At 42.9% G+C, this 27,439-nt stretch overlaps 1 protein-coding gene across 1 annotated transcript in view; it reads right to left on the minus strand.

Moving 5' to 3' along the window:
• PTPN9 (protein tyrosine phosphatase non-receptor type 9) overlaps positions 1-27,439 on the minus strand; it is a 42,192-nt gene extending 14,753 nt beyond the window's left edge. The window contains exons 1-5 of the mRNA XM_070763444.1: positions 26,841-27,439; positions 6,399-6,542; positions 4,472-4,561; positions 4,116-4,240; positions 2,784-2,889 (exon numbers count right to left, since the gene is read on the minus strand). Of these exons, the coding sequence (XP_070619545.1) occupies positions 2,784-2,889; positions 4,116-4,240; positions 4,472-4,561; positions 6,399-6,542; positions 26,841-26,873 (498 nt within the window). The 5' untranslated portion in view covers positions 26,874-27,439. The remainder of the gene's footprint in view (positions 1-2,783; positions 2,890-4,115; positions 4,241-4,471; positions 4,562-6,398; positions 6,543-26,840) is intronic.

Genomic DNA, 27,439 nt, shown 5'->3' on the forward strand with positions numbered 1-27,439 from the left:
TGAGAACCACAAGGCTGCAGGAAGTAAAGTGTTTATCTGTAACGGTCCATCTAGTTTCAAAATGCAGATCTAAGTAAATCCTGGCTAAGAGCGGCATAAGAGAGGTTACTTTTCGTGGCCCCAAATAATAACATAATGGGAATTTTGGCATTATACTGAAAAAAAATTCTACTTGGAATGCAGTGGAATGAATGCTGTGAGGTCTGACCTATGGCACAGGGGTGAGTTGCGTTTCATGGCCACAAATAACAGCATTGTGGAGTTTTTGGCATCCAGTTCAAAATGTAGATTTCCGGGAGTTTTTTGCAAAAAGTTGTTTTTTTTAATCCATACATAAATCATAGAAATATAGAAGATTGATGGCAGAAAAAGACCTCCTGGTCCATCTATATACTTATACTATTTCCTGTATTTTGTCTTAGGATGGATATATGTTTTTTCAATTCAGTTACTGTGGATCTACCAATCACTTCTTCTGGAAGTTTGCTACAAGCATCTACTACTCTTTCAGTAAAATAATATTTGCTTCTGATCTTTCCCCCAACTAACCTCAGATTGTGCCCCCTTGTTCTTGTGTTTCCTATTAAAAACACTTCCCTCCTGAACCTTATTTAACCCTTTAACATATTTAAATATTTTGATTATGTCCCCCCTTTCCCTTCTGTCCTCCAGACTATACAGACGGAGTTCATGAAGTCTTTCCTGAGAAGTTTTATGCTTAAGACCTTCCACCGTTTTTGGACTTGTTCAATTTTATCCATCTCTTTTTGTAGGTGAGGTCTCCAGAACTGAACACAGTATTCCAAATGGGGTCTCACCAGCGCTCAATTCAGCGGGATCCCAAACTGCCAGCAGACGTGATTGGTAAATCCACAGTAGCTGAATTTAAACATGCCCTGGATAAACATAGATCCATCCTAAGATAAAATACAGGAAATAGTACAAGGGCAGACTAGATGGACCATGAGGTCTTTTTCTGCCGTCAATCTTCTATGTTTCTATGAATGGAAATTTTGCAGTATCCTTCCATTATTATTATTATTATTATTATTATTATTATTATTATTATTATTATTATTATTACTATTACTATTATTATTATGTTCCAAGGCGCCAGCATAGAAGCTTTAGTTCCTAACACAATGGGAAATTTGTCTTTTTCCGTAGTCTTAGGTGACCCCCGTGAAACAGTTGTTCGATCCTGACCCCTAGGTTGAGAACCACTGCATTAAAGTGTATAAAATAGTGTTTACTTTAAAAATAGCACAGTCAAGTTAAACAGTCTGGTCATGCGCATTCAAACCAGGCAATATCTCTCAATACAATAATAATATTACAAGCCTGTATTTGTCTTACATGCATTACAGCTGACAGATACATCAAACTAACACAGAGCTTACTACATCTGTCACAGTGAATCAGCAGAAAGAACAGCGAGAACAGAGAGAGAATCATGCTCTCTGGCTCCCTCTTATGGCAATTTGCAACACTACCTCTTAAAGGTATAGTACTTCAATACAAACACTCATTGTTAGCTTGTTTCTATATTGCAAGCCCAACTGTTAACAACACTAACAACGTCCCGCAAGGAAACCACCAAACTCACCAAGGAACTCCTCATTTCAACCCTGAACTACAAATATTCTCCTTTATTGAGACCTTATTGAGAAGGCCTTCAAGAAACCTTTGTGGTTACTCTCCATAAACATAACAAAAAGAGCCTCCAAGGATTCAACGCCCATCAGGGCTACCATGTCACGCTTTTCATCCAATTCCTAGCCATGACCCAGCACAGTTTCCATGGACTACCAAACATTTCCATCTGGGGAAACATTTTTGGGAGAAGTATCTTTTGCCCTTTAGAAAACAGCAGATGGAACCACTTAGAGGCTTCTATCTGTGTTAGCAAAAACTTCAGAAAAGAAGGATTTAGGGGTAGTGATTTCTGAACAGTGAACAGTGCGGTTGGGCAGTAGGAAAAGCAAGTAGGATGCTTGGCTGCATAGCTAGAGGTATAACAAGGAGGAAGAGGGAGATTGTGATCCCCTTATAGAGAGTGCTGGTGAGACCCCATTTAGAATACTGTGTTCAGTTCTGGAGACCTCACCTACAAAAAGATATTGACAAAATTGAACGGGTCCAAAGACGGGCTACAAGAATGTTGGAAGGTCTTAAGCATAAAACGTATCAGGAAAGACTTCATGAACTCCATCTGTATAGTCTGGAGGACAGAAGGAAAAGGGGGGACATGATCGAAACATTTAAATATGTCAAAGGGTTAAATAAGGTTCAGGAGGGAAGTGTTTTTAATCGGAAAGTGAACACAAGAACAAGGGGACTCAATCTGAAGTTAGTTGGGGGAAAGATCGAAAGCAATGTGAGAAAATATTATTTGACTGAAAGAGTAGTAGATGCTTGGAACAAACTTCCAGCAGACGTGGTTGGTAAATCCACAGGAACTGAATTGAAACATGCCTGGGATAAACATAGATCCATCCTAAGATAAAAATACAGGAAATAGTATAAGGGCAGACTAGATGGACCATGAGGTCTTTTTCTGCCATCAGTCTTCTATGTTTCTATCCTCAATGCTCTGGAACCCCAGTTTTAAAAACCCGAAAAGACGATCAAAGTAATTGAGCTGATGAACTTGATGAAGTTGGACAATGCCTGAGAAGGAAAGCCAAACATCTGAAGTTTTTTCAGCAGATGTTTCACGGGTTGCAGTCCCAGGGGAGTCTTCAAGTGGAGTCAGTTTAGGTAAACGATGACATTTTCATTACCTTCAACAAATTCAGGATCTTCTTGCTGAGATCCAGCTCGAAGTTGGAATAATGAGAATCCGCCATGTCGTAGATAAACACCAGGCCATTCCGCTGAGTTTCAAAGCTGGTTATTGGAAGGAAAATCACAACTTAGAGTCACACGCAAAGTTGACTGGGTGTGTGTGTGTGTGTCACATTAGGTTTCCACGAGGATTCAGATCAAGGAGATGGGGCTCGCACTTAAAATCCCACAGACCTGGCCTTCTCCAGGTCCTGTCAGGCAAGAAAGTGCCAATTGGCGAGGCCAAGGGGAAGGGCCTCCTCTGTGGTGGCTCTGGTTCTCTGGAACCAACCCCCACGGAGATTCACATTGCCCCCATCCTCCTGGCCTGTCAAAAGACTTTAAAAACACATCTTTGCTGTCAGGCCTGAGGCAGTTGAGCATGAATTTTCTTTATCTATCTATCTATCTATCTATCTATCTATCTATCTATCTATCTATCTATCTCTATCTACCTACCTACCTATCACCTATCTATCTATCTATCATCTATCTATCTATCTCTATCTATCTATTTACCTACCTACCTATCATCTATCTATCTATCTATCTATCTATCTATCTATCTATCTATCTATCTATCTATCTATCTCTACCTACCTACCTATCACCTATCTATCTATCTATCTATCTATCTCTACCTACCTACCTATCATCCATCCATCCATCCATCCATCCATCCATCCATCCATCCATCCATCCATCCATCTATCTATCTATCTATCTACCTACCTAATCTGTCTGTCTGTCTTTGTATCTATCTATCTCTATCTATCTATTTACCTACCTACCTACCTACCTATCTACCTACCACCTATCTATCTATCTATCTATCTATCTGTCTGTCTGTCTGTCTGTCTGTCTGCCTGCCTGCCTGCCTACCTACCTATCCTGTCTGTCTGTCTGTCCATCCATCCATCCATCCATCCATCCATCCATCCATCCATCCATCCATCTATCTATCTATCTATCTATCTATCTATCTATCTATCTATCTATCTATCTCGAGTCGGGGTGCTGCGGCGGTTAGAGTGCAGCACTGCAGGCTCCTTCAGCTAACTGCAGTTCAGCAGTTCAAATCTCACCACCGGCTCCAGGTTGACTCAGCCATCCATCCTTCCAAGGTGGGTCAAATGGAGGCAAGAGGCAGATTCTGTGAACCGCTTAGAGAGGGCTGCAAAAGCGCCATGGAGCGATATATAAGTGTAAATGCTATTGCTATCCATCTCTCTTAAGTTCTTGACGCCAAAAACCAGCTGCCCAGTTGGACTGCAAATAGCCCTTCTTACCTTTCCACTGCCCTGTCCAGCAGGTAGAAAAGGGCTTGTAGTACCACGTGTTGGACACTTTTATTGGGATGGTGCAACTTAGCGGTGAAGAGAGCAATGGAGGCCCCGGACGGGTCTCGCGCACTCTGCAGAGAAAGCAGGCGGGAGAATTATAATCAGCAGGGTAGCCAAGCAAGGTTGAAATGAACTTCTGCTAAACCACGGAGAACGGTGACCAGCGAAAGGCAGTAGAGGAATATTTGTGGAAGTGTTCACGGCTCCTCAAATATTCTAATGCAATCCCCCCCCTCCCCCCCCCCTCCCCCCCCCAGTTTTCTGGCTTCACCCATTGAGAATTCCCTGGGAGCAAAACTTACCAAGATGGTGAATTTTCCACTCAGGAGTTCGGACCTCAACGGCTCCTCATGAGGTTTGAGCTTCACGATTCCTTCTTTGAACCTTGTTTCCTAAAGGGGTGGGGAGAAGATCAATCCATCATCAATCCATCAGATTATGATCCCGCTATATAGAATGCTGGTGAGACCATATTTGGAATACTGTGTTCAGTTCTGGAGACCTCACCTACAAAAAGATATTGACAAAATTGAACGGGTCCAAAGACGGGCTACAAGAATGGTGGAAGGTCTTAAGCATCAAACGTATCAGGAAAGACTTCATGAACTCAATCTGTATAGTCTGGAGGACAGAAGGAAAAGGGGGGACATGATCGAAACATTTAAATATGTTAAAGGGTTAAATAAGGTCCAGGAGGGAAGTGTTTTTAATAGGAAAGTGAACACAAGAACAAGGGGACACAATCTGAAGTTAGTTGGGGGAAAGCTCAGAAGCAACATGACAAATATTATTTTACTGAAAGAGTAGTAGATCCTTCGAACAAACTTCCAGCAGACGTGGTTGGTAAATCCACAGGAACTGAATGTAAACATGCCTGGGATATACATATATCCATTGTAAGATAAAATACAGGAAATAGTATGAGGGCAGACTAGATGGACCATGAGGTCTTTTTCTGCCGTCAGACTTCTATGTTTCTATGTTTCTATGAGCTGGAAGGGACGTTAGAGGTCTTCTAGACTACCATTTTTTAAATTACTGGTTCTGTGGATGTGGTATGGGCTTGGTGGGCATGGCAAGGAAAGGATATTGCAAAATCTCCCATTCATAGAAACATAGAAACGTAGAAGATTGATGGCAGAAAAAGACCTCGTGGTCCATCTAGTCTGCCCTTGTACTATTTCCTGTATTTTATCTTAGGATGGATCTATGTTTATCCCAGGCATGTTTAAATTCAGTCACTGTGGCTTTACCAACCACGTCTGCTGGAAGTGTGTTCCAAGCATCTACCACTCTTCAAAGTCAAATAATATTTCCTCACGTTGCTTCTGATCTTTCCCCCAACTAACCTCAGATTGTGCCCCCTTGTTCTTGTGTTCACTTTCCTATTAAAAACACTTCCCTCCTGAACCTTATTTAACCCTTTAACACATTTAAATGTTTCGATCGTGTCCCCACTTTCCCTTCTGTGCTCCAGACTATACAGACTGAGTTCAATAAGTCTTTCTTGATAAGTTTTAGGCTGAAGACCTTCCACCATTTTTGTAGCCAGTCTTTGGATCCGTTCAATTTGATCCATCTCTTTTTGTAGGTGAGGTCTCCAGAACTGGACACAGTATTCCAAATGGGGTCTCACCAGCGCTCCATACAACAGGGTCATAATCTCCCTCTAAACTCCTATGAATCCAGCCAGGGCAGTGATGGAGCCCCACCCAGAGAAATAATAATGATAATGAAAATGATAATAATAATCCCAGGAGACAGCAAAATTGAGGAGAAGCAGCTAGAGAAATTGGTGAAATACGAAGATCTAAAAATCGAGCTGCAACGACTCTGGCCTAAGCCAGTGAAAGTGGTCCCAGTGGTACTTGGCACGCTGCGCGCAGGGCCAAAGGATCTCAGCGGACATTTGAAAATCATTGGAATTGACAAAATCTCCATCTGTCAATTGCAAAAGGCCGCTTTACTGGGATGGGCAAACATAATTTGCCGCTACATCCCACAGTCCTAGGTGCTTGGGAAGTGCCCGACTGGTGATGAAATACGAAATCCAGCATAGTGATCTCGTTTGCTGTGTTGTATTGACATAATAATAATAATAATTTGTTAGACTTGTATGCCACTACTCTCCGAAGACTTGGGGCGGCTCACAACAGCAATAAAGCAGTACAGTACAAATCTAATAGTTAAAACTTTGACTAAAACCCCCTGCATGGCCCAGGCACTCACCCTGTAGGAGTGGAATAGTTCGATCGCTCGAAGGACGTCGAATTTTCTGGCCATGAGGAATTTGACGGCCATGTTCCAGGAAAGAGGAGAGACATTGTACTGAATGGTCCATTTGTTTATCTCTTCCAGGAACTGCTTGGTGGCCTTCACCCCCAACGGAGCAGAGAAGGGGGAGAAAAGAAAGAAGAAAGATAACAAAACGGTTAATCTTCATGTTTTGTCTATAGATTCCAGAACGGTGTATAAAGAGCCACACGTTGCAATGGTCCCCAAACCCTCCCAGAATGCAAATTCCGCAACAGAATTCCTTCAAATCGAGAGCAAAGTCAACAGATTGGAAAACGCTGAAAATAAAAAATAGTTAACGTAAATAATTATTTTGAAAGTCACGTCGAAGAATTAGAAATTTGGATGATGGAAATCCGGAGGACCAAAAATAGAGAAACGGTGGCATACAAATCTAATAAATAAGTAAGTAAGTAAGTAAGTAAGTAAGTAAGTAAGTAAGTAAGTAAGTAAGTAAGTAAGTAAGTAAGTAAACAAACAAACAAACAAACAAACAAACAAACAAACAAACAGGTAACACGAAATTTAAAGTAGTTTTAGATTTATGTTATTTTAAATATAACGTTTTGTATTATGATTCTTTTTAGCTGAGTTATGATGGATGAAACGAAAATATAATTTTGGGACGTTTTGTTAATTTTTTTTAAGGTAAGAATTTTTTTTACATGTGTATTATTAAACGTTGAGGTTGTGTTTTTATTTGTGTAGGTTTTTTTGAAAGTGGAGAAAAAAAATAATATGCAAACATTTTGGAAAATGCTGGTACTCTTTCATTTACGGCCATGATTAGAATTCGAATAAGTGGTCACTGAGCAACACAATCGTGGCATAACCGTTCCTGATTTCTCGAACTTTTTTTTTTTGCACTATGGTCACTAAAGGTTGTAATCTTCCCTGCCAGCTTTCCCCTTGATTTTCATTTGTCAGAAGTTGGCTGGGAAGGTCACAGAATATGTCAATCATACGATACCAGGATGCTGCAAACCGTCCTAGGTACATGCCAGTTTCAAGCGCCCGAATTTTGATCATATGACCATGAGGATGATGTCGTAAGAGTGAATAAAGGGTCGTAAGTCACACTTTTCCCAGGGCCCTCTTCAAACAGTCTCTAAAGAAAAAAGTTGTAAGTCAAGGACTGGGGCTGCGAGCGGTTAGTGGTGTCACCTTCCCTCCCCCATTAGATGCTATCCTGGTTTAGATATTCCTAGGAAAAGCATCAGTCATTCCTCAGGCCCAATTTCCGAGCCACCACGCCCTTTTTTATTTTTTACTGTAAAACAAATAATAAGAAATGCCAGCAGCAAAGGGCAGATGAAAACATCAGGCGAGATGAGTCAGGGAGAAGGAGCTGCGTGTGAGAAGCGAAGAGAGAAAAGAGAGAATGAAAGCAAGCAAGGATTGTTTGAAATCAGAAGGGCTAGATGACCTCTAGGGAACCCCTCCAAATCTAGAATAGAATAGAATAACTGAGCTGGAAGGGACCTTGGAGGTCTTCTAGTCCAACCCCCTGCTTGGTCAGGAAACCCTTCACTATTTATCCAAAATTTCTTAAAAACCTCCAGTGTTGGAGTATTCGCAACTTCTGGTGGCAGGTAGTTCCACTGGTTAATTGTTCTAATTGTCAGGAAATGTTTCCTTAGTTGTGAGTTGCTTTTATCCTTGTTTAGTTTCCAACCATTGCTTCTTGTTCTACCCTCAGGTGCTTTGGAGAATAGGTTGACTCCCTTTTCTTTGTGGCAAACCCTGAGATATTGGAAGACTGCTATCATGTCTCCCCTGGTCCTTCTTTTCATTAAACTAGCCATGCCCAGTTCCTGCAACCGTTCTTCATATGTTTTACCCTACAGTCTCCTAATCATCTTTGTAGCTCTTCTCTGCACTTTTTCTAGAGTCTCAACATCCTTTTTGCATTGTGGCATCCAAAACCGAATGCCGTATTCCAAATGTGGCCTTACCAAGGCCTTATAAAGTGGCATTAACCCTTCATGTGATCTTGATTCTCTCCCTCTGCTAATGCAGCCTAGAACTGTGTTGGCTTTTTTGGCAGCTGCTGCACACGGCTGGCTCCTATTTAAATGGTTGTCCACTGGGACTCCAACGTCCCTCTCACAGTTACTACTGTTGAGCAAGGTACCATGTATACTGTTGTACCTGTGCGTTTTGTTTTTCTTGCCTAAATGTAGAAACTTCCTTTTTTCTACATTTCTGGGGTTGCACCATCAGAAGTGAACGAAGAGGGCTGTGAAAATATTGACTGACCCCTCACATCCTGGACACAAACTGTTTCAACTCCTGCCCTCAAAACATTGCTGCAGAGCACCGCACACCATAACAACTAGACACAAGAACAGTTCCCCCCCTGAATGCCATCACTCTGCTAAACAAATAATTCCCTCAACACTGTCAAACCATTCCCTAAGTCTGGACTATTATTAATATTCTCACTGATCCCATCACCTCCTACTAGTGCTATATGACTGTTAACTTTATTGCTTGTACCCTTACAATTTATATATTGATTGGTCCCTAATATGATTTGATTGCTTACTTCTATTCAATTCAATTCTATTTTCAGTTCTATTCTTCTATTCTCTATTCTATTCAATTCTCTCTTCAATTCTCTCTTCTATTCTATTCTCTATTCTGTACTCTATTCTATTCAATTATTCTATTCTATTCTCTTTTCTATTTTTTATTCAATTCTCTATACTACTCTATTCTATTCTATTCTCTTTTCTCTTCAATTCTCTATTCTATTCAATTCTCTTTTCTCTTCAATTCTCTATTCTATTCTATTCTCTTTTCTCTTCAATTCTCTATTCTATTCTATTCTCTTTTCTCTTCAATTCTCTATTCTATTCTATTCTCTGTTCTATTTTCTCTTCAATTCTCTATTCTATTCTATTCTATTCTCTTTTCTCTTCAATTCTCTATTCTATTCTATTCTCTATTTCTATTCTATTTTCTATTCAATTCTCTATTCTATTCTATTCTATTCCATTCTCTGTTCTATTTTCTCTTCAATTCTCTATTCTATTCTATTCTATTCCATTCTCTGTTCTACTATTCTCTATTCTCTTTCCTATTCTATTCTATTCCATTCTATATTCTCTTCTCATTCCATTCCATTCCATTCTATTCAATTCTATTGCTTCAGCATGTGGGTTGCCTGGTACTTCTGGCTTTGGAGACCACGTCGAAGAAACAACCAACTATGACCTAAAAACAGGCCCTCCAAACTTGGCAACTTTAAACCCTGTGGACTCCAACTCCCAGAATTCCCAAGTCCGCCATGCCGTCTTGCTCAGCGACGGAAACGTTGGGCTCAACGGTGGTCGAAAGTCTGTACTCTCTTCCGGACGTCATCCATCCATCCAAAGGGCCGACTGATCAGCTGAAACGGCCCCCAAACTGGCTAAGTGGCTCCATCCTGTCAGGGATTCGATCCGCGGCTCCTGCAAGGCCGCTCAGGGCTCCCCGTGGGCCCATTTCTGGGAACGGAAACATCCGGTCAGTTCCTCACTCCAGGCCTTTTGGGAGGGGGGGGGGGGAAGGAGAACTGTGTGGCCATTCATTTTTAAAGACCTCCTGTGCTTCTCCTCCTCCTCCGTTGGAAGGACGAACATCTCGGAGGAGTGACTCATGGAAAAAAAGCGGGCCTGCGCTCCCCTTGGCGTCAACCGGCTTCGCCCCGGCAGAGACTCCTAGGGCCGCTTCGGCTGTAAAGGTTTTGGAGGATATGCCGAGGGGGCTTTGGGGACACGAGCCTTGGCCAAAAGCTGCATTTAGAAGCATCCAGGCAACTGCAAAGAATCCAGCCTCTCTAGAGATTTCTGGGTCAATACCCACCATTTCTCCCTGTATCTATCTGTCGGTCTGTCTATCTATCTCATCTATATCTATTATTATCTCCCTCTCTTTCTTTTTATCCTTTATCTATCATCTGTCTGTCTGTCTGTCTATCAGTCCATCTATCCATCCACCCATCCTTCCCCTCCTCTTTCTCTCCATCTATCTACTGTGTTGAGTGCCCATGGAAATAAACATTCATAAAGATATCTGTTTATCTATCATTAACGTCTGTCTGTCTGTCTCTCTCTCGCTCTATCTATCATCTATCTATCTATCTATCTATCTATCTATCTATCTATCTATCTATCTATCTAATCTATCTACCTACTTACCTACCTATCGTCTATCTATCTATCTATCTATCTATCTATCTATCTATCTATCTATCTATCTATCTAATCTATCTACCTACTTACCTACCTATCATCTATCTATCTACCTACCTACCTACCTACCTACCTACCATCAATCCATCCATCCATCTCTATCTATCATCTATCTAGCCATCCTTCCTTCCTCTAAATGTGTGCCATTGTTCAACAGTGAGAAGAGAGTTTGGCCCTTTGGAGCAACTGGGCTTAGCTTTCAAAAGATTCTCAAACTGACGATGGGAGGGGTGGGCGAGAAACATCCATTTCAGCTCCCCACCACCACTACTTCGATTGACCCAATTCTCCTCCAGTCCCTGCTCTAGCCTGAACCTGTTATTTCTGAAAGCTTCAAGGCCTGGCTGACCCCTGCCTGGCTGGCAAGCCAGCGAGCAGATTCACATGCTCTACTACAAATATTAGCCTCCCCCCTGGGGAGTCCTGAGGACAAGGTTAAAGTCAAACAGCCAAACAGATCCGGGAGAAGAGCAGCGTGACATTGCAAGGATCCTTATCTCCTGCTTTGTGATCCTGCTTTGTTCTCTCCTCCCACAATGGTTTCGTGCAAGGACCTTGGAACGCTTCTCTTTCCAAGAAAAGCCCACGTTTTTTTGGCCACCCAGGTCTTTGCGGAAGATGCTGCAACTCCAGACTTTGGCACAACTGGCAGACTGCAAAACTGGCTAGGACAGTGATGGTGAACCTATGGCACGGGTGCCACAGGTGGCGCACAGAGCCATATGTGCTGGCATGCAAGCCATTGCCCAAGCTCAGCTCCAGCTGAGTTTTGGCTCGCACAGAGGCCCTGCTTCAAGAGAGCCTCCAGGAGGATGCAGTCAGGCGGTAGGGAAAGCAAGTAGGATGCTTGGCTGCATAGCTAGAGGTATAACAAGCAGGAAGAGGGAGATTATGATCCCGCTATATAGAATGCTGGTGAGACCACCTTTGGAAGACTGTGTTCAGTTCTGGAGACCTCACCTACAAAAAGATATTGACAAAATTGAACGGGTCCAAAGACGGGCAACAAGAATGGTGGAAGGTCTTAAGCATAAAACGTATCAGGAAAGACTTAATGGACTCAATCTGTATAGTCTGGAGGACAGAAGGAAAAGGGGGGACATGATCGAAACATTTAAATATATTAAAGGGTTAAATAAGGTCCAAGAGGGAAGTGTTTTTAATAGGAAAGTGAACACAAGAACAAGGGGACACAATCTGAGGTTAGTTGGGGGAAAGATCAAAAGCAACATGAGAAAATATTATTTTACTGAAAGAGTAGTAGATCCTTGGAACAAACTTCCAGCAGATGTGGTAGATAAATCCACAGTAACTGAATTTAAACATGCCTGGGATAAACATATATCCATCCTAAGATAAAATACAGAAAATCGTATAAGGGCAGACTAGATGGACCATGAGGTCTTTTTCTGCCGTCAGTCTTCTATGTTTCTATGGGGGAGGGTGTTTTTACCCTCCTCTGGCTCCAGGGAAGCCTTTGGAGCTTGGGGAGGGCAAAACAAGAGCCTACTGGGCCCACCAGAAGTTGGGAAACAGTTTCCAGTCTCCAGGGAGTGGGAGAAGCTGTTTTTGCCCTCCCCAGGCATTGAATGATGGGTGTGGGCCCTCGCAGAGGCACTTTCGGCACTCGAGGAAAAAAAAAGTTCGCCATCTGTGGCATGTCTGGTTGTGGTATGTTACAGGCAATCCTTTAGTTACGGCCACAATTTATCTTGCTAAATTGTGAGACGGGTTTTCCCCCCGTATTTCCAAAGGTTTTTTAAAAAAAAAAAATTATTTATTATTTATTATTCCCCCCCCCCCCCGCCAAACACCATCACTCTACTAAACAAATAATTCCCTCAACACTGTCAGACTTTTTACTAAATCTGCAATTCTATTTCTACTACTAGTTTTTCTCATCATTCCTATCACCCTTTTCCTCCCACTTAGGACTGTATGGCTGTAACTTGTTAATTGTATCCTAAGATTTTTATTAATATTGATTGTTTCTTCTTTGCTAATTTGACATGTATGACAATCATTAAGTGTTGTACCACATGATTCTTGACAAATGGCTCTTTTTCTTTCATGTGTGCTGAGAACATCTGCACCATTGACAAATTCCTTGTGTGTCCAGTCACACTTGGCCAATAAAAAATTCTATTCTATTCTATTCATTTATTAATTGGATGTGTCCAAAGACTCGGGGCGGCTTACAACAAATGATAAAACCCTCCAATAAAATACAACGACAAATCCAATTAATTAACTAGATAACTAAGCTAAAATCCCTAATATTAAAAAAAATCAATCGTACAATATATAGGAATCCTCAATCTGTGTTCTGTGTTAGCAAAAACTTTCGAAGAGAAGGATTGAGGGGTTGTGATTTCTGACTGTCTCAAAATGGGTGAGCAGTGTGCTCAGGCAGTAGGGAAAGCGAGTAGAATGCTTGGCTGCATATCTAGAAGTATAACAAGCAGGGAGATTGTGATCCCGCTATATAGAGCGCTGGTGAGACCCCATTTGGAATAATACTGTGTTCAGTTCTGGACACCCCACCTACAGAAAGAGATTGACCAAATTGAACGGGTCCAAAGACGGGCTACAAGAATGGTGGAAGGTCTTAAGCATAAAACTTACCAGGAAAGACTTCATGAACTCCATCTGTATAGTCTGGAGGACAGAAGGAAAAGGGGGGACACGATTGAAACATTTAAATATGTTAAAGAGTTCAATAAGGTTCAGGAGAGAAGTGTTTTTAATAGGAAAGCGAACCCAAGAACAAGGGGACACAATCTGAAGTTAGTTGGGGGAAAGATCAGAAGCAACATGAGAAAATATGATTTGTCTGAAAGAGTCGTAGATGCTTGGAACAAACGTCCAGCAGACGTGGTTGGTCAATCCACAGTCACTGAATGTAAACATGCCTGGGATAAACATACTGTATATCCATTGTAAGATAAAATACAGGAAATAGTATAAGGGCAGACGAGATGGACCATGAGGTCTTTTTCTGCCGTCAATCTTCTATGTTTCTATGTTTCTAAGTTGAGGACCATTCAGTACTGAGAAACCAGGAAGGGGGGGGGGGGGGCAGAAATTTGATTATTTATTTATTTATTCATTCATTCATTTATTTTATTTGTCAATCAAATATAGTATTGTATTGTAGTATGTTTATCTGGAAGGAAAAGGTGACTTCGGGTTTTGAGAAATGATTAACTAGGGATTTATTTTCTCTGAAACGAGGAGAGGAAGCAAATGCCAGGCAGGACGACATTAATTTTTGAAAAGGACCCAAGAAAGGCAGCTTTGCAACCCCCTCCTGAGCTTTTTCCATTTTTTGTTTATTTCCCCCCCCCCAAAAAAAATGCAGCCCAGGCCCCTCCCTAGCTGGTTTGTAACCTTCTTTTTCTTCAGGGTGAAAAATTTTACTCTTCCCCCCCTGACTCAACTTCCCTTTTGTGGAATCCCCAACAAAAGGAGAGAAGAAAGAAAGAAAGAAAGAAAGAAAGAAAGAATGACGTCACTCATTTGAGACAACAGGAAACGCTTTCAAAAATAAAAGATTTTTCCCAAGACACCCAGGCTTGAATTTTACCAACCTTCTAATTCAACTGAGAGGTTTCTATCCAGTAGGACCAGAGAGAGAAATTTAAGGGGGGTGGGGAGAGGGAGGAACAAATTGCCCTGGGGAGTCTTCTTTTTAAAAAATTCCATTGTGCTGCAAGAGTTTGCAAGTGCGGAAAAACCTGCCACCAGTCACATTTTTCAGTGGCAACGTTTTGAATGATCATTAAAGCAGTGTTTTTCAACCAGTGTGCCGCGGCACACTAGTGTGCCGTGAGACATGGTCAGGTGTGCCGCGAAGCTCAGAGAGAGAAAGAAAACAAGAGAAAGAGAGAGAAAGAAAGCGAGAGAGGGAGAAAGAAAGCAAGAGAGAGAGAGAAAGAGAGAGACAGAAAGAAAGAGAGAGAGAGAGAGAAAGCAAGAAAGAGAAAGAGAAAACAAGAGAGAAAGAAAGAGAGAGATAGAAAGCAAGAGAGAGAGAAAGAGAACAAGAGAGAGAAAGAAAGCAAGCAAGAGAGAGAGAGAAAGAAAGCAAGAGAGAGAGAAAGCAAGAGAGAGAGAGAAAGAGAGAGAGAGAAAGAAAGAAAGAGAGAGAAAGCAAGAGAGAGAGAAAGCAAGAGAGAGAGAAAGAGAACAAGAGAGAGAAAGAAAGCAAGAGAGAGAGAGAGAGAAAGAGAGAGAGAGAAAGAAAGAAAGAGAGAGAGAGAGAGAGAAAGAGAAGGAGGGAAGGTGGGAGAGAGAAAGACATAGAGGGAGGGAGGGAGAAAGAGAGCAAAAGAGAGAGGAAGGAATGAAGAGAGAAAGAAAGAGGGATGGAGAGAGAGAGAAAAAAAGGAGAGAAAGAGGGAGAGAGAAATACAGCGAAAGGGAGGAAGAAAGAGAATTTTTTTTTGTCCAAACTTTTTTTAGCCGCCCCCCCCACCCCACTCAATGTGCCCCAGGGTTTTGTAAATGTAAAAAATGTGCCATGGCTCAAAAAAGGTTGAAAATCACTGCATTAAAGGAATTGTTATAATCGACTACCTGTAGCTTCCTGAAATGTTTAAAGAATTTTTGCAGTATTGAATACTACTACTACTACTACTAATAATAATACTAATAATAATAATACTACTACTAATAATAACAACAACAACAACAGAGTTTGGCGGGCCCCAGGGGAAGAGCCTTCTCTGTGGCAGCCCCGGCCCTCTGGAATCAACTCCCCCCGGAGATTAGAACTGCCCCCACACTCCTTGTCTTTCGTAAATTACTCAAGACCCATCTATACCACCAGGCATGGGGGAGTTGAGACACCTTCCCCCCAGGCTTTTTTATATTTATGTTTGGGTATGTATATGTTGTTTGCTTTTTAAAATATGATAGGGTTTTATGTGCTTTTTAATATTAGATTTGTTTTTGCTGGAATATTGTTTTTATTTATTTATTTAATTAATTTATTTATTATTTAGATTTGTATGCCGCCCCTCTCCGCAGACTCGGGGCGGCTTATTGTTGTGAGCCGCCCCGAGTCTTCGGAGAGGGGCGGCATACAAATCTAATAAATTGAATTGAATTGAAGGGACCATGGAGGTCTTCTAGTCCAACCCCCTGCATAGGCAGGAAACCGTACACCACTTCAGACAGATGGTTACCCAACATCTGCTTCAAAACTTTCAGTGTTGGGGCATTCACAACTTCTGGAGGCAAGCGGTTCCACTGATCAACCATTCTGACTGTCAGGAAATTTCTCCTTAATTCTAAGTTTAGTTTCCACCCATTGCTTCTTGTTCTACCCTCAGGTGCTTTGGAGAATAGGTTGACTCCTTCTTTGAGGCAACCCCTGAGATATTGGAAGACTGCTATCCTGTCTCCCCTGGTCCTTCGTTTCATTCAACTAGTTCCTGCAACCGTTCTTCGTATGTTTTAGCCTCCAATCCCCTCATCCTCTTTGTCGCTCTTCTCTGCACTTTTTCTAGAGTCTCAACATCCTTTTTGCATTGTGGCGACCAAAGTTCTACTTGTTGTCGAATGCACCGATCGATTTAATTAATTTGACTTATATGCTGCCCAATCCCGCAGGATTTAGGGTGTTTTACAACAATAAAATAGTACAAAAATTACAGTCAAATATTAAACAGTAAAACCCCATTAAACTAGTCGATCAGTGTTAAAAACAATAAAACCCCTAGATTAAATAATACACTTATACCTATCAGTCGAACCAAGATTCGGTCAGGACTAAGATGTTATCTCTCACGGATACACTGAGATATCTGGCAAGGAAATATTTCTGAAACCCTGACCTAATGGGCCCCAGTTGTCAATCACGTGATTGGAGTTTATACCAATACTGTTTGATCTATAAACAATGGCATCTGAGGATTCTATTGTCTCCCAATTGCCTAATGCTGCCGCCTTCTGCTGCACGAATCCCAGCGACCAGTTAGGTCCCACAGAGTGGGCCTTCTCCGGGTCCCATCAACTAAACAATGTCGTTTGGCGGGACCCAGGGGAAGAGCCTTCTCTGTGGCGGCCCCGGCCCTTTGGAACCAACTCCCCCCAAAGATTAGAATTGCCCCCGTCCTCCTCGCCTTTCGTAAACTTCTTAAAACCCACCTCTGCCGTCAGGCATGGGGGAACTGAGATATTCTTTCCCCCTAGGCCTTTACAATTTACGCATGGTATGTCTGTATGTATGTTTGGTTTTTATAATAAGGGTTTTTTAAAGTTATTTTAGTATTGGATTGGATTGTTACATGCTGTTTTTATCATTGTTGTTAGCTGCCCCGAGTCTAAATCCACAGTAACTGAATTTAAACCTGCCTGGGATAAACATATATCCATCCTAAGATAAAATACAGAAAATAGTATAAGGGCAGACTAGATGGACCATGAGGTCTTTTTCTGCCGTCAGACTTCTATGTTTCTATGTTCTATGTCTACGGAGAGGGGCGGCATACAAATCCAATAAATAAAATAAATAAGTAAATAAATAAATCACATGGGGGCAATACCACTCATTTACAATTCTCCATCCTGGAGTACCTGAATTTTGGGCAAGGGGGAAAAAGAGGCACCTGAATGAAAATGCAAGACGTGATAAATGCAAAATATTTAAGGGCTCTAAATAGACACCTTTGCAAAGGAAAAGAATCCCAGTTTGATTTCAAGGAAGCGTTTGCAAATAATTTGCCCGGTTTGTTATCTGCTGTTATTGCAGGATTTCTCTTCTAGATAGAGCCGCATGTAAATGACTGGACTCCCAAAGATAAACCAATTAAATTTCTTTCAGGCATTCCGGATGTTGGGAATTGGGACTGAGTGGCAAGGGATTATGGGGGTCGCAGGCCAGAACAGCAGGGAGCTGTCAGTCATGATTTATTTTGCCCTAGAAAGCAGATGCTATTTGTGGATTAAGTATCAATTAGGCCAGTGTTTCTCAAACCTCAGCAACTTTGAAGATGGATGGACTTCCATCCCAGGATTCAAAGCCAGCACTTATTATTTATTTGATTTATATGCCTCCCAATCCCTCAGGACAGCTTGCAACAATAAAACAATACAATAAGAAGTTAAAGTCAAATACTAATAGCAATAAAGCCCTTAAAACTAAACCACGGTTCAATTATTGAAACAATAAACTAAAAATAAGGCTCGACATTTAGGCAAGAAAAGCAAAATGCACAGGAACAGTATATGTGGTACATTGTATACATTGTATACCTTTAAAGCCCTATATGGCAATGGACCAGATTACCTTCGGAACCGCCTGCTACTGCACGAATCCCAGCGACCGATAAGGTCCCACAGAGTTGGCCTTCTCCGGGTCCCGTCGACTAAACAATGTCGTTTGGCAGGCCCCAGGGGAAGAGCCTTCTCTGTGGCAGCCCCGGCCCTCTGGAACCAACTCCCCCCAGAGATTAGAACTGCCCCCACCCTCCCTGTCTTTCGTAAACTACTCAAGACTCATTTATACCTCCAGGCATGGGGGAGTTGAGATAGCTCTTCCCCCTAGGCCATTACAAGTTATGCATGGTATGTTTGTGTGTATGTTTGGTTTTATAATAGTGGTTTTTAGTTGTTTTTTATTATTGGATTGTACATGTTGTGTTTATTATTGTTGTTAGCTGCCCCGAGTCTGCGGAGAGGGGCGGCATACAAATCCAATACATTATAATAATAATAATAATTATTATTATTTGTTGCTCAATGGTAGTAACTGTGATCTTGGAATCCTGGTGGACAACCATTTAAATAGGAGCCAGCCGTGTGCAGCAGCTGCCAAAAAAGCCAACACAGTTCTTGGCTGCATCAACAGAGGGAGAGAATCAAGATCACACAAAAGGTTAATACCACTTTATAAGCCTTGGTAAGGCCACACTTGGAATACGGCATTCGGTTTTGGTCGTCACAAGGCAAAAAGGATGTTGAGACTCTAGAAAAAGTGCAGAGAAGAGCAACAAAGATGATTAGGGACTAGAGGCAAAAACATACGAAGAACGGTTGCAGGAACTGGGCATGGCTAGTTTAATGAAGAGAAGGACCAGGGGAGACATGATAGCAGACTTCCAATATCTCAGGGGTTGCCACAAAGAAGAAGGAGTCAAACTATTCTCCAAAGCACCTGAGGATAGAACAAGATGCAATGGGTGGAAATTAAACAAGGAGAGAAGCAACTTAGAACTAAGGAGAAATTTCCTGACAGTCAGAACAATTAATCAGTGGAACTCCTTGCCTCCAGAAGTTGTGAATGCCCCGACATTGGAAGTTTTAAAGCAGATGTTGGATAACCATCTGTCTGAAGTAGTGTAGGGTTTCCTGCCTAAGCAGGGGGTTGGACTGGAAGACCTCCAAAGTCCCTTCCAACTTTGTTGTTGTTGTTGTTGTGCTTATTGAATACCGAGACCAATACTCCTCCAATATCACATTCCGTTTTAAAATCATACAAAAACTTAAATTTGTTCCCTCCTCCAGTCTACAATCATTGTTATAATACATACAGACTGAGGTACTACATGGGGAGGAAACTGCCCAGGCATTTGTGTTGTCAACACAATTCCCAGCTGCCTTTTAAAAACACTTCGGCAGGGATCTCTCTCTCTCCTAGTTGCAAGAACGGAGTTGGGCCGACAGCCACCAGGAGTCAAATCATGAATGAGCCTGATCTCATTCATGACTTGCTCTTCTCAAATTCATTGATGAACTTGTTAGTTCTCAAAATGGCCGATGTCAACAAAGCTAAGGGAATGCAAGAAAGAGCTAACTTTGAATGGGAGCCACCAGGAAATATTGATTTGGCCCAATGTTTCTCAAATAGTGGGGGGAGTGGAGCGATGCCGGAGGGCCCATGACCCTTGGGAATGTTGTTGTGGTTAGCTCTGGCCCTGCTCCTGCCTCAAGGACTATGGATGTGGGGGAGACATCCACATGCTGCAGGCCTGTTTTGCCCCCCCCCGTGGAATCTTCTGATGAAGGCTCCTCTGACCAAGAAGACATGAGTGACAGGGAGGAGGAGAGTGTGGCAGACAGCTCAGAAGGAGATCAATTATCTCTCTCCTCCTTGGATTCGGAACAAGAGTTAATGATACAGCCACGCATGCGGAGAGCGATGCATAGGCAGCAACAACTGAGAGATTATTATCAAAGAAAATGAGGCCACCAGTGTTTGGCTGGGGCTGTGGTCATTAGTGAGGCTGCTATAAAGAGCAGCCTGTGGGTTTGGCCATTGTGGAGGATTATCTGATGGTTGTGTTTCGTGACTGCTTTACTGACTTTGACTTTTTATGTGCTGATTTTTCCCCACTTTGAAACTAAACCAAAGTGTGTTTCACTTTGTGAAAGAAGAAGGACTGTGAATTGCCTCACAGCTGCAAGCTAAGTATCACAGAACTGATAAGGGACTTGTACAAATTACCAGTTTGTTTGGAGATCAGTGCTCTTTGCTATACAAAAAGAGGGCTTAGGTTAAGGGAATTTTCATTATAAAGAACATTGTTTTGAATTTTCAAACGTGAGTGTGTCTGAAATTTGTACCTGTGAATTTTTGGGAGGATTCTACCAGAGAGCCCGACAGAACAAATGTGCATTTTTTTTTTTGCCACAGGGAATAGGGTTTTTTTGCACCGAACAATAGCACAGAGCAGGAGATATGAAGTGCAGAAAACAAACCTTTAAGAGACACCGTGGGAAAAATATTGAACAGCGATGAAAAGAAAGGAGGAGAGGGACAGAGATCATGAGACAAACGTAAGTCTCTCGAAAGCTAAGAATAAGAAATGTGACAGCTCTGCAGAAGCTGCCAAAAAAGCCAACACAGTTCTAGGCTGAATTAACAGAGGGAGAGGATCAAGAACACGTGAAGTGTTAATACCACTTTACAAGGCCTTCAGTTTTGGTCACCACAATGCAAAAAGGAGGTTGAGAGTCTAGAAAAAGTGCAGAGAAGAGCGACAAAGATGATTAGGGGACTGGAGGCTAAAACATAGGAAGAACGGTTGCAGGAACTGGCTGTTTATGTCTAGTTGAATGAAAAGAAGGACCAGGGGAGACATGATAGCAGACTTCCAATATCTCAGGGGTTGCCACAAAGAAGAAGGAGTCAACCTATTCTCAAAAGCACCTGAGGATAGAACAAGAAGCAATGGGTGGAAATTAAACAAGGAGAGAAGCAACTTAGAACTAAGGAGAAATTTCCTGACAGTCAGAACAATTAATCAGTGGAAGTCTTTGCCTCCAGAAGTTGTGAATGCTCCGACACTGGAAGTTTTTAAGCAGATGTTGGATAACCATCTGTCTGAAGTAGTGTAGGGTTTCCTGCCTAAGCAGGGGGTTGGACTAGAAGACCTCCAAGGTCCCTTCCAACTCTGTTGTTGTTGTTTACTCTGTCTAAAACTGTTGGCAGCGGACAGCCTGAAGACAAATAAATGAAGGCATCACTTAAACACATTACACCCCAATCACACTGATAAGCCGCTTGAGTTTTTTTCAGCGAAAATGTGTTGAATATTGCAAACAATCATCCCGGGTGGAGAATTGGGGGGGTGTACAAAATGTTTACTTCTTCCAGGGAGGGGGGGCATAACAGAAGATAATTGAGAAACAGGGATTTAGCCCAAAATATTCTTGGAAAAGGGCTACAGCCAAGCCAATTTTTCAGAATCGTAGGAGGCCGCGAACATGATCCAAAGGAGACCTAGAGGTCTTTAAAGGAATGGTGGATCTGGGAAAGACTATCCTGGCCTTGAGCCACTGGTCTGTTGTACCACAGCTTCTCGGAATTCCATAAATAGGGAATCACGCCACAGCTCCGAATCAGATGATGCCGTTGAGTTTGAGAGGGAGAGAATTCTCAGAACGTTCATGAGGACTAGTGGCGCCACACGAGACCCGCAAGGTTTGACTTCCCGTTGACTTTTTTAGAGTTACTGGGGATACTAAGGATGACCAGGGAGGTCCATATTGACCTAAAAAAAGAGAGCCTAGTTTGAGGGTGGGAGGGTGAGACCTTCACCACAGGATGCCCAGCTAGCCACTCGGCCTGGCCCCACTGACTCAGCCCCCTCTTTCATCCTTCAGGGTCAACAGGACTGCTGAGCTCAGAATTCTGTAACTTTTTGAGGTCTCATTATTCTCAATTATCAGCTTCTCTTCTCAATTATCACCCTGGGTTTCACACGGAGCACACCCAGAAAAGTAGAAGTTTAAGACAAACATACAGAACCAGATCTCTGGGGTAGGTGGTGGGGAATTGAAGGGGGCAAGGTAAGGGGGCCAGGAGTCTAGATTAGAAACCTAGAAGATTGACAGCAGAAAAAGACCTCACGGTCCATCTAGTCTGCCCTTATACTATTTCCTGTATAGAAACATAGAAGTCTGACGGCAGAAAAAGACCTCATGGTCCATCTAGTCTGCCCTTATACTATTTTCTGTATTTTATCTTAGGATGGATCTATGTTTATCCCAGGCATGTTTAAATTCAGTTCCTGTGGATTTATCTACCATGTCTGCTGGAAGTTTGTTCCAAGGATCTACTAGTCTTTCAGTAAAATAATATTTTCTCATGTTGCTTCTGATCTTTCCCCCAACTAACCTCAGATTGTGTCCCCTTGTTCTTGGGTTCACTTTCCTATTAAAAACACTTCCCTCTTGGACCTTATTTAACCCTTTAACACATTTAAATGTTTCGATCATGTCCCCCCTTTCCCTTCTGTCCTCCAGACTATACAGATTGAGTTCATGAAGTCTTTCCTGATACGTTTTATGCTTAAGACCTTCCACCATTCTTGTAGCCCATCTTTGGACCCGTTCAATTTTGTCCATATCTTTTTGTAGGTGAGGTCTCCAGAACTGGATACAGTATTCCAAATGTGGTCTCACCAGCACTCTATATAGCGGGATCACAATCTCCCTCTTCCTGCTTGTTATACCTCTAGCTATGCAGCCAAGCATCCTACTTGCTTTCCCTACCGCCTGACTGGACTGTTCACCCATTTTGAGACTGTCAGAAATCACTACCCCTAAATCCTTCTCTTCTGAAGTTTTTGCTAGCCCAGAACTGCCAATACAATACTCAGATTGAGGATTCCTTTTCCCCAAGTGCATTATTTTACATTTGGAAACATTAAACTGCATTTTCCATTGCTTTGACCATTTATCTAGTAAAGTATTTGTTCCAAGCATCTACTACTCTTTCAGTTAAATAATATTTTCTCACGTTGTTTGTGATCTTTCCCCCAACTAAGCTCAGATTGTGCCCCCTTGTTCTTGGGTTCACTTTCCTATTAAAAACACTTCCCTCCTGGACCTTATTTAACCCTTTGACATATTTAAATGTCTCAATCGTGTCCCCCCTTTTCCTTCTGTCCTCCAGACTAGACAGATTGAGTCCATGAAGTCTTTCCTGATACGTTTTATGCTGAAGACCTTCCACCGTTTTTGTAGCCCGTCTTTGGACCTGTTCAATTCGATCCATATCTTTTTTGTAGGGGAGGTCTCCAGAACTGAATCCGTTCTGGTCTTTTCTCCATTCTTCACCCAAAAGAGAACTCCAAATTCTTTTTTTTAATGGTCCCTTTTTCTGGTTTCCTTAGACTCGGAGATGCCAAAGTGGAAAATTACACAAGCCGGATTCTGCAACCCAAAACACACGTCTGCCGTTTACAGTCAACGGGAGAAAGCAGGAAGAAAGAATAACATGCACACACTAGAAAAAGGCAGGATTGTTAAGAGGCGCAGCCCATCCAGGCATAACCTTTCTCCAAAACAGCTGGAACATCCCTCACACACACTATCAGAAATTCAGATAGTTTTCCTGTTCCTCTAACCAGTGCAATGTTTTTTTAAGAGGGCAAACACGGATAGGGTAGCTTAAGGCTACTAAATACGGTTGGCAAAGAGCCATAAAGAGGGTTGGAATGAATATCATGTACTGTACTGTATTTTTGGGGACTATAAGACGCACCATGTTTTCGAAGAGGTAAGTAAGGAAATTAAACGTTTTTGTCCTCCCCCAAGAACACTCTGCAGCTCTCTCAAATCCTCTGCACACCCAAGTTTTGCAAAAAAATGACATTTTTGCTCGCCCCCAGTATATATACACACAGTATTGTACAGTATATCGTATTTTTCAGAGTGTAAGGTACACTATCCACCCACACCCAAAAAGAGGGTGGGAATATTGGTGCGTCTTATACACCCATCTTAAAGGTTGCCAACGTGAAGAAACACTGATATATATAGCTGAAGGGATTGGATACTGTAGCCTAGAGGATAATTCTCTGTCTTACAAGGCAAAGGTTGCAGGTTCAAGTCCCAGTGGGTATGGCTAGCTGATGAGGCCAAAATAAGGCCGAAATAGATCTATCCTAGTCTCCCTTAATTTTCAAATTCAGCAAAAAAACATGTGACATATATATATGTGTGTGTGTGTGTGTGTGTGTGTGTGTGTATTTGACACAAAAATATGTAACCCTTCCCTGGTGCAGAGCTGAAGGGATTGGATACTGTAGCCTAGAGGATAATTCTATGCCTTACAAGGCAAAGGTTGCAGGTTCAAGTCCCAGTGGGTATGGCTAGCTGATGAGGCCAAAATAAAGCCGAAATAGATCTATCCTAGTCTCCCTTAATTTTCAAATTCAGCAAAAAAAAAAACAACCCCAAACATGTGACATATATCAGTGTTTCTCCACCTTGGCAACCTTTAAGATGGGTAGACTTCAATTCCCAGTTGTATTCCCCCAGCCTGCAAAGAATTCTGGGAATTGAAGTCCACCCATCTTAAAGTTGCCACTGATATACCGCACATTAAAAAAAAACCACTAGGAAATTTATTTGATCTGTCTTCTGTTTTTCAAACACCCCCTCATCGTACTACAATGACACCAGTCTCTCTCTCTAAAATAAGAGAGAATTAAAAAAAACTCTTTTCCCAACCATAGACCCTGGGATTGCATTTTGGGCTCCCCAATAGTTGCACTTTTGGGCTCCCAAAGAATTGCATTTGTCAGAATTTAGAATGCATGCCTATTATTATTTTATTATTATTATTATTATTATTATTATTATTATTATTATTATTATTTAAATTTGTATGCCGCCCCTCTCCGTAGACTCCACAAGCAGGCTCAAAAAGGAAAGCAAGGATGCTTAAAGCTACACAGTTTTGTTTTTTTTCTTATAACACCCACAGGGAGATTCTCTAGAAAAACCAGTTTTCTTTCATTACGTATATTTCTTTTTCTTTTCTTTCTTTCACCTCCCTTCCTCACTCTCCTGTTCCATGATTGGGAAAAGGATTTTTTTTTTTTTGCAAAATAAGGGTGGTGGTGGAAGAGGAGGGGCGTTGAGGGAGTGAAGTGGCGCTCCAAAGGGTCAGGGGTTGCTTTGAACTTCTCCACCCTCCCACCTCACTTCCTTAAACATTCAAAGATGTGAAGCCAGGAGGTCATTGCATTTTGTGTTTCACATCCTCTCCCTAATCCTTTTTTTTTAACATGGGGGAAAAAACGGAGTCAAGTACTGTACTGTATCCGCTGCCCCCCCCAAAAAAACATACCAATCCTGGGGGAGGGAGGAAGAGAGAGAGAAAGAGAGGAGAGAAAGAATGAAAGAGGTAGAGACAGAAAGAGGCAGAGAGACAGAGATAGAATGAGAGGAAGAGAGAGAAAGAGAGAGGGGAGAGAAAGAGGGAGAAAGAAAGAGATAGAAAGAGAGAGAAAGACAGAGAGACGGAGATAGATTAAAAGAGACAGAAACAGAGAAAGATAGATAAAGAGATAGAAAGAGACAGAGAGACAGAAAGATAGATAGAGATAGAGACAGAGAGAAAGAGAGAAAGAGAGATAGAAAGAGACAGAGACAGAGAGACAGAAAGAGAAAGAGAGAGATAGAAAGAAAGAAAGAGACAGAAAGAGAGGAAGAGAGAAAAAGAGAAAGAGAGAGAGGCAGAATGAGAGAGAGAGAAAAAAAAGAGAGAGAGAGATCGAAAGAGACAGAGTCAGAAAGAGATGTAAGGGGAGGAAGAGAGAGAGAGAGTAACAGATAGAAAGAGACAGACAGATAGAGAGAAAGAGAAAGAGGGAGAGAGAGAGAGAAAGGTAGAAATAGAAAGAGACAGAGATAGAAAAAGAAAGAAAGAAAGAGAGAGAGAGGGTGGTGGGTGGGAGGATGTTGGGGTTCACTTAAGAAAATGGGGGGCACAGCTTGATCACTGTGGAGTGACAGGAGGGACCCCAGCAGAGAGTCTGCATCTTTGCTTGTTGGGGTGGGTGGGTGGGTGGGTCATAGGTTGGCTGTGCAAAATGGGATGCTAGCACGATGGAAAAGACTCCCCCTCTCTGCCCCCCCCCCCCGATTCGCCTGCATCTCAACCCTCCAACCCCTTCCCCCTAAATCTTTGGACTTCCATGGAAACATCACCATCATCCGGGAGATACTTCTGCCGCCCCCCCCCTCTTCCGCTGATCCGGTGGGAAAAGGGGGAGGGGGGAGCGTCCATCCAAGGCTGGAGGGGAGCAGCTGCACTCTTTGGGGTCGAGACTGCCCCCTCCCCAAACACACACACAGCAAAGAAGAGGCCCCACATTCTGGACTTCATTCGCCCCAGCAAGGCGAGCCATTTGGAGGTGGGAGGGGGGTGGGTGGATCAATTCCCAGCAAAGCAGGAAGCAGGCCCCCCCTCTCCAAAATGCTTTGCCTCCGAACCCCAAATTCCGGGCCCAGCCCGGGAGGCTGGCTGGCTCCTTCGACTTCCGTTCATCGCCTTTGCGCTTCGAGGGCCGAAGCGATCCAGGGATGGGTGGATGGGGGCAGGGATGCCTTTGAGGAGAGAAGAGGGGGTTGCATCTCCGCCAGGACCCCCTCCCCCTTCTCCTCCAGCTACCCCCTCCTCCCCCTCCCTTTCCAGCCCCCCCAATCCGCCGCGCAAAACCCCCAAAACCTCAAAAATAAAATTTAATTAAAACCTCTCCAGAATTGAACGTCATTGCCAAAGGCAAGCAGCCACAAAATCTGCCCAGCGGGACCCGCTCGGCTTTCTCTCTACTCCTCCAAATCCGATTCTGCACCCCACCATTTTTTAGGGGGGGGTGTCTCCCCCTCTTACCTGCTCCTCCTCGGGCGTCAGCTGCGCGGCCATGCTCCTTGCCGGCGCAAGTTTGCCAAAGTCGCCCGTCTCGTGGGGGGGCCCTCGCCCCTCCTGGAAGCTTTCTCCGTGGCCCCCCTTCCTCTCTTCGATTTAATGGGTGTGTGGGGGGGGCAAAGCCAGCGGGGTTGGGTTGGATTTGGGTGGGGGGAAAAGGGGGTCAGCGGCCACGACTTAAATCCAAGCCGGGCATCTTCGCTTGGGGACGTCGGAGCGCTTGCAAAAAAAAATAATAAAGAGCCAGGGAAAAGAGGAGGAGGGAGGGAAGGGGGGGATCCAAAGGGGAGGGGTCCCGCGGGCTCCCCTCCAAAAGGGGGAGGGCCGCCGCGAGCCCAGGATCCGAATTCAGACGGTCGGAAGGCGGCGCGATCCGAATTAAAAAAGAAAAAACACAACCCAGCCGCTGCCGAGGAAGAAGAAGGCAGGGCGCAAAACAAGAAAAAACCTCGGTTGCTCGGCCGGACCTCCCCAGCATTGGCGGGTGGGCGTGGGAATGGGGAGGGGAGGAGTGGGGGGAGAAAGAGGAGGAACCCCCCCCTTTCTCTCTCTCTTTTTTTTTT

The sequence above is a fragment of the Erythrolamprus reginae genome, chromosome 10 (genome assembly GCF_031021105.1).
Source record: "Erythrolamprus reginae isolate rEryReg1 chromosome 10, rEryReg1.hap1, whole genome shotgun sequence".
Taxonomy (NCBI): Eukaryota; Metazoa; Chordata; class Lepidosauria; order Squamata; family Dipsadidae; genus Erythrolamprus; species Erythrolamprus reginae.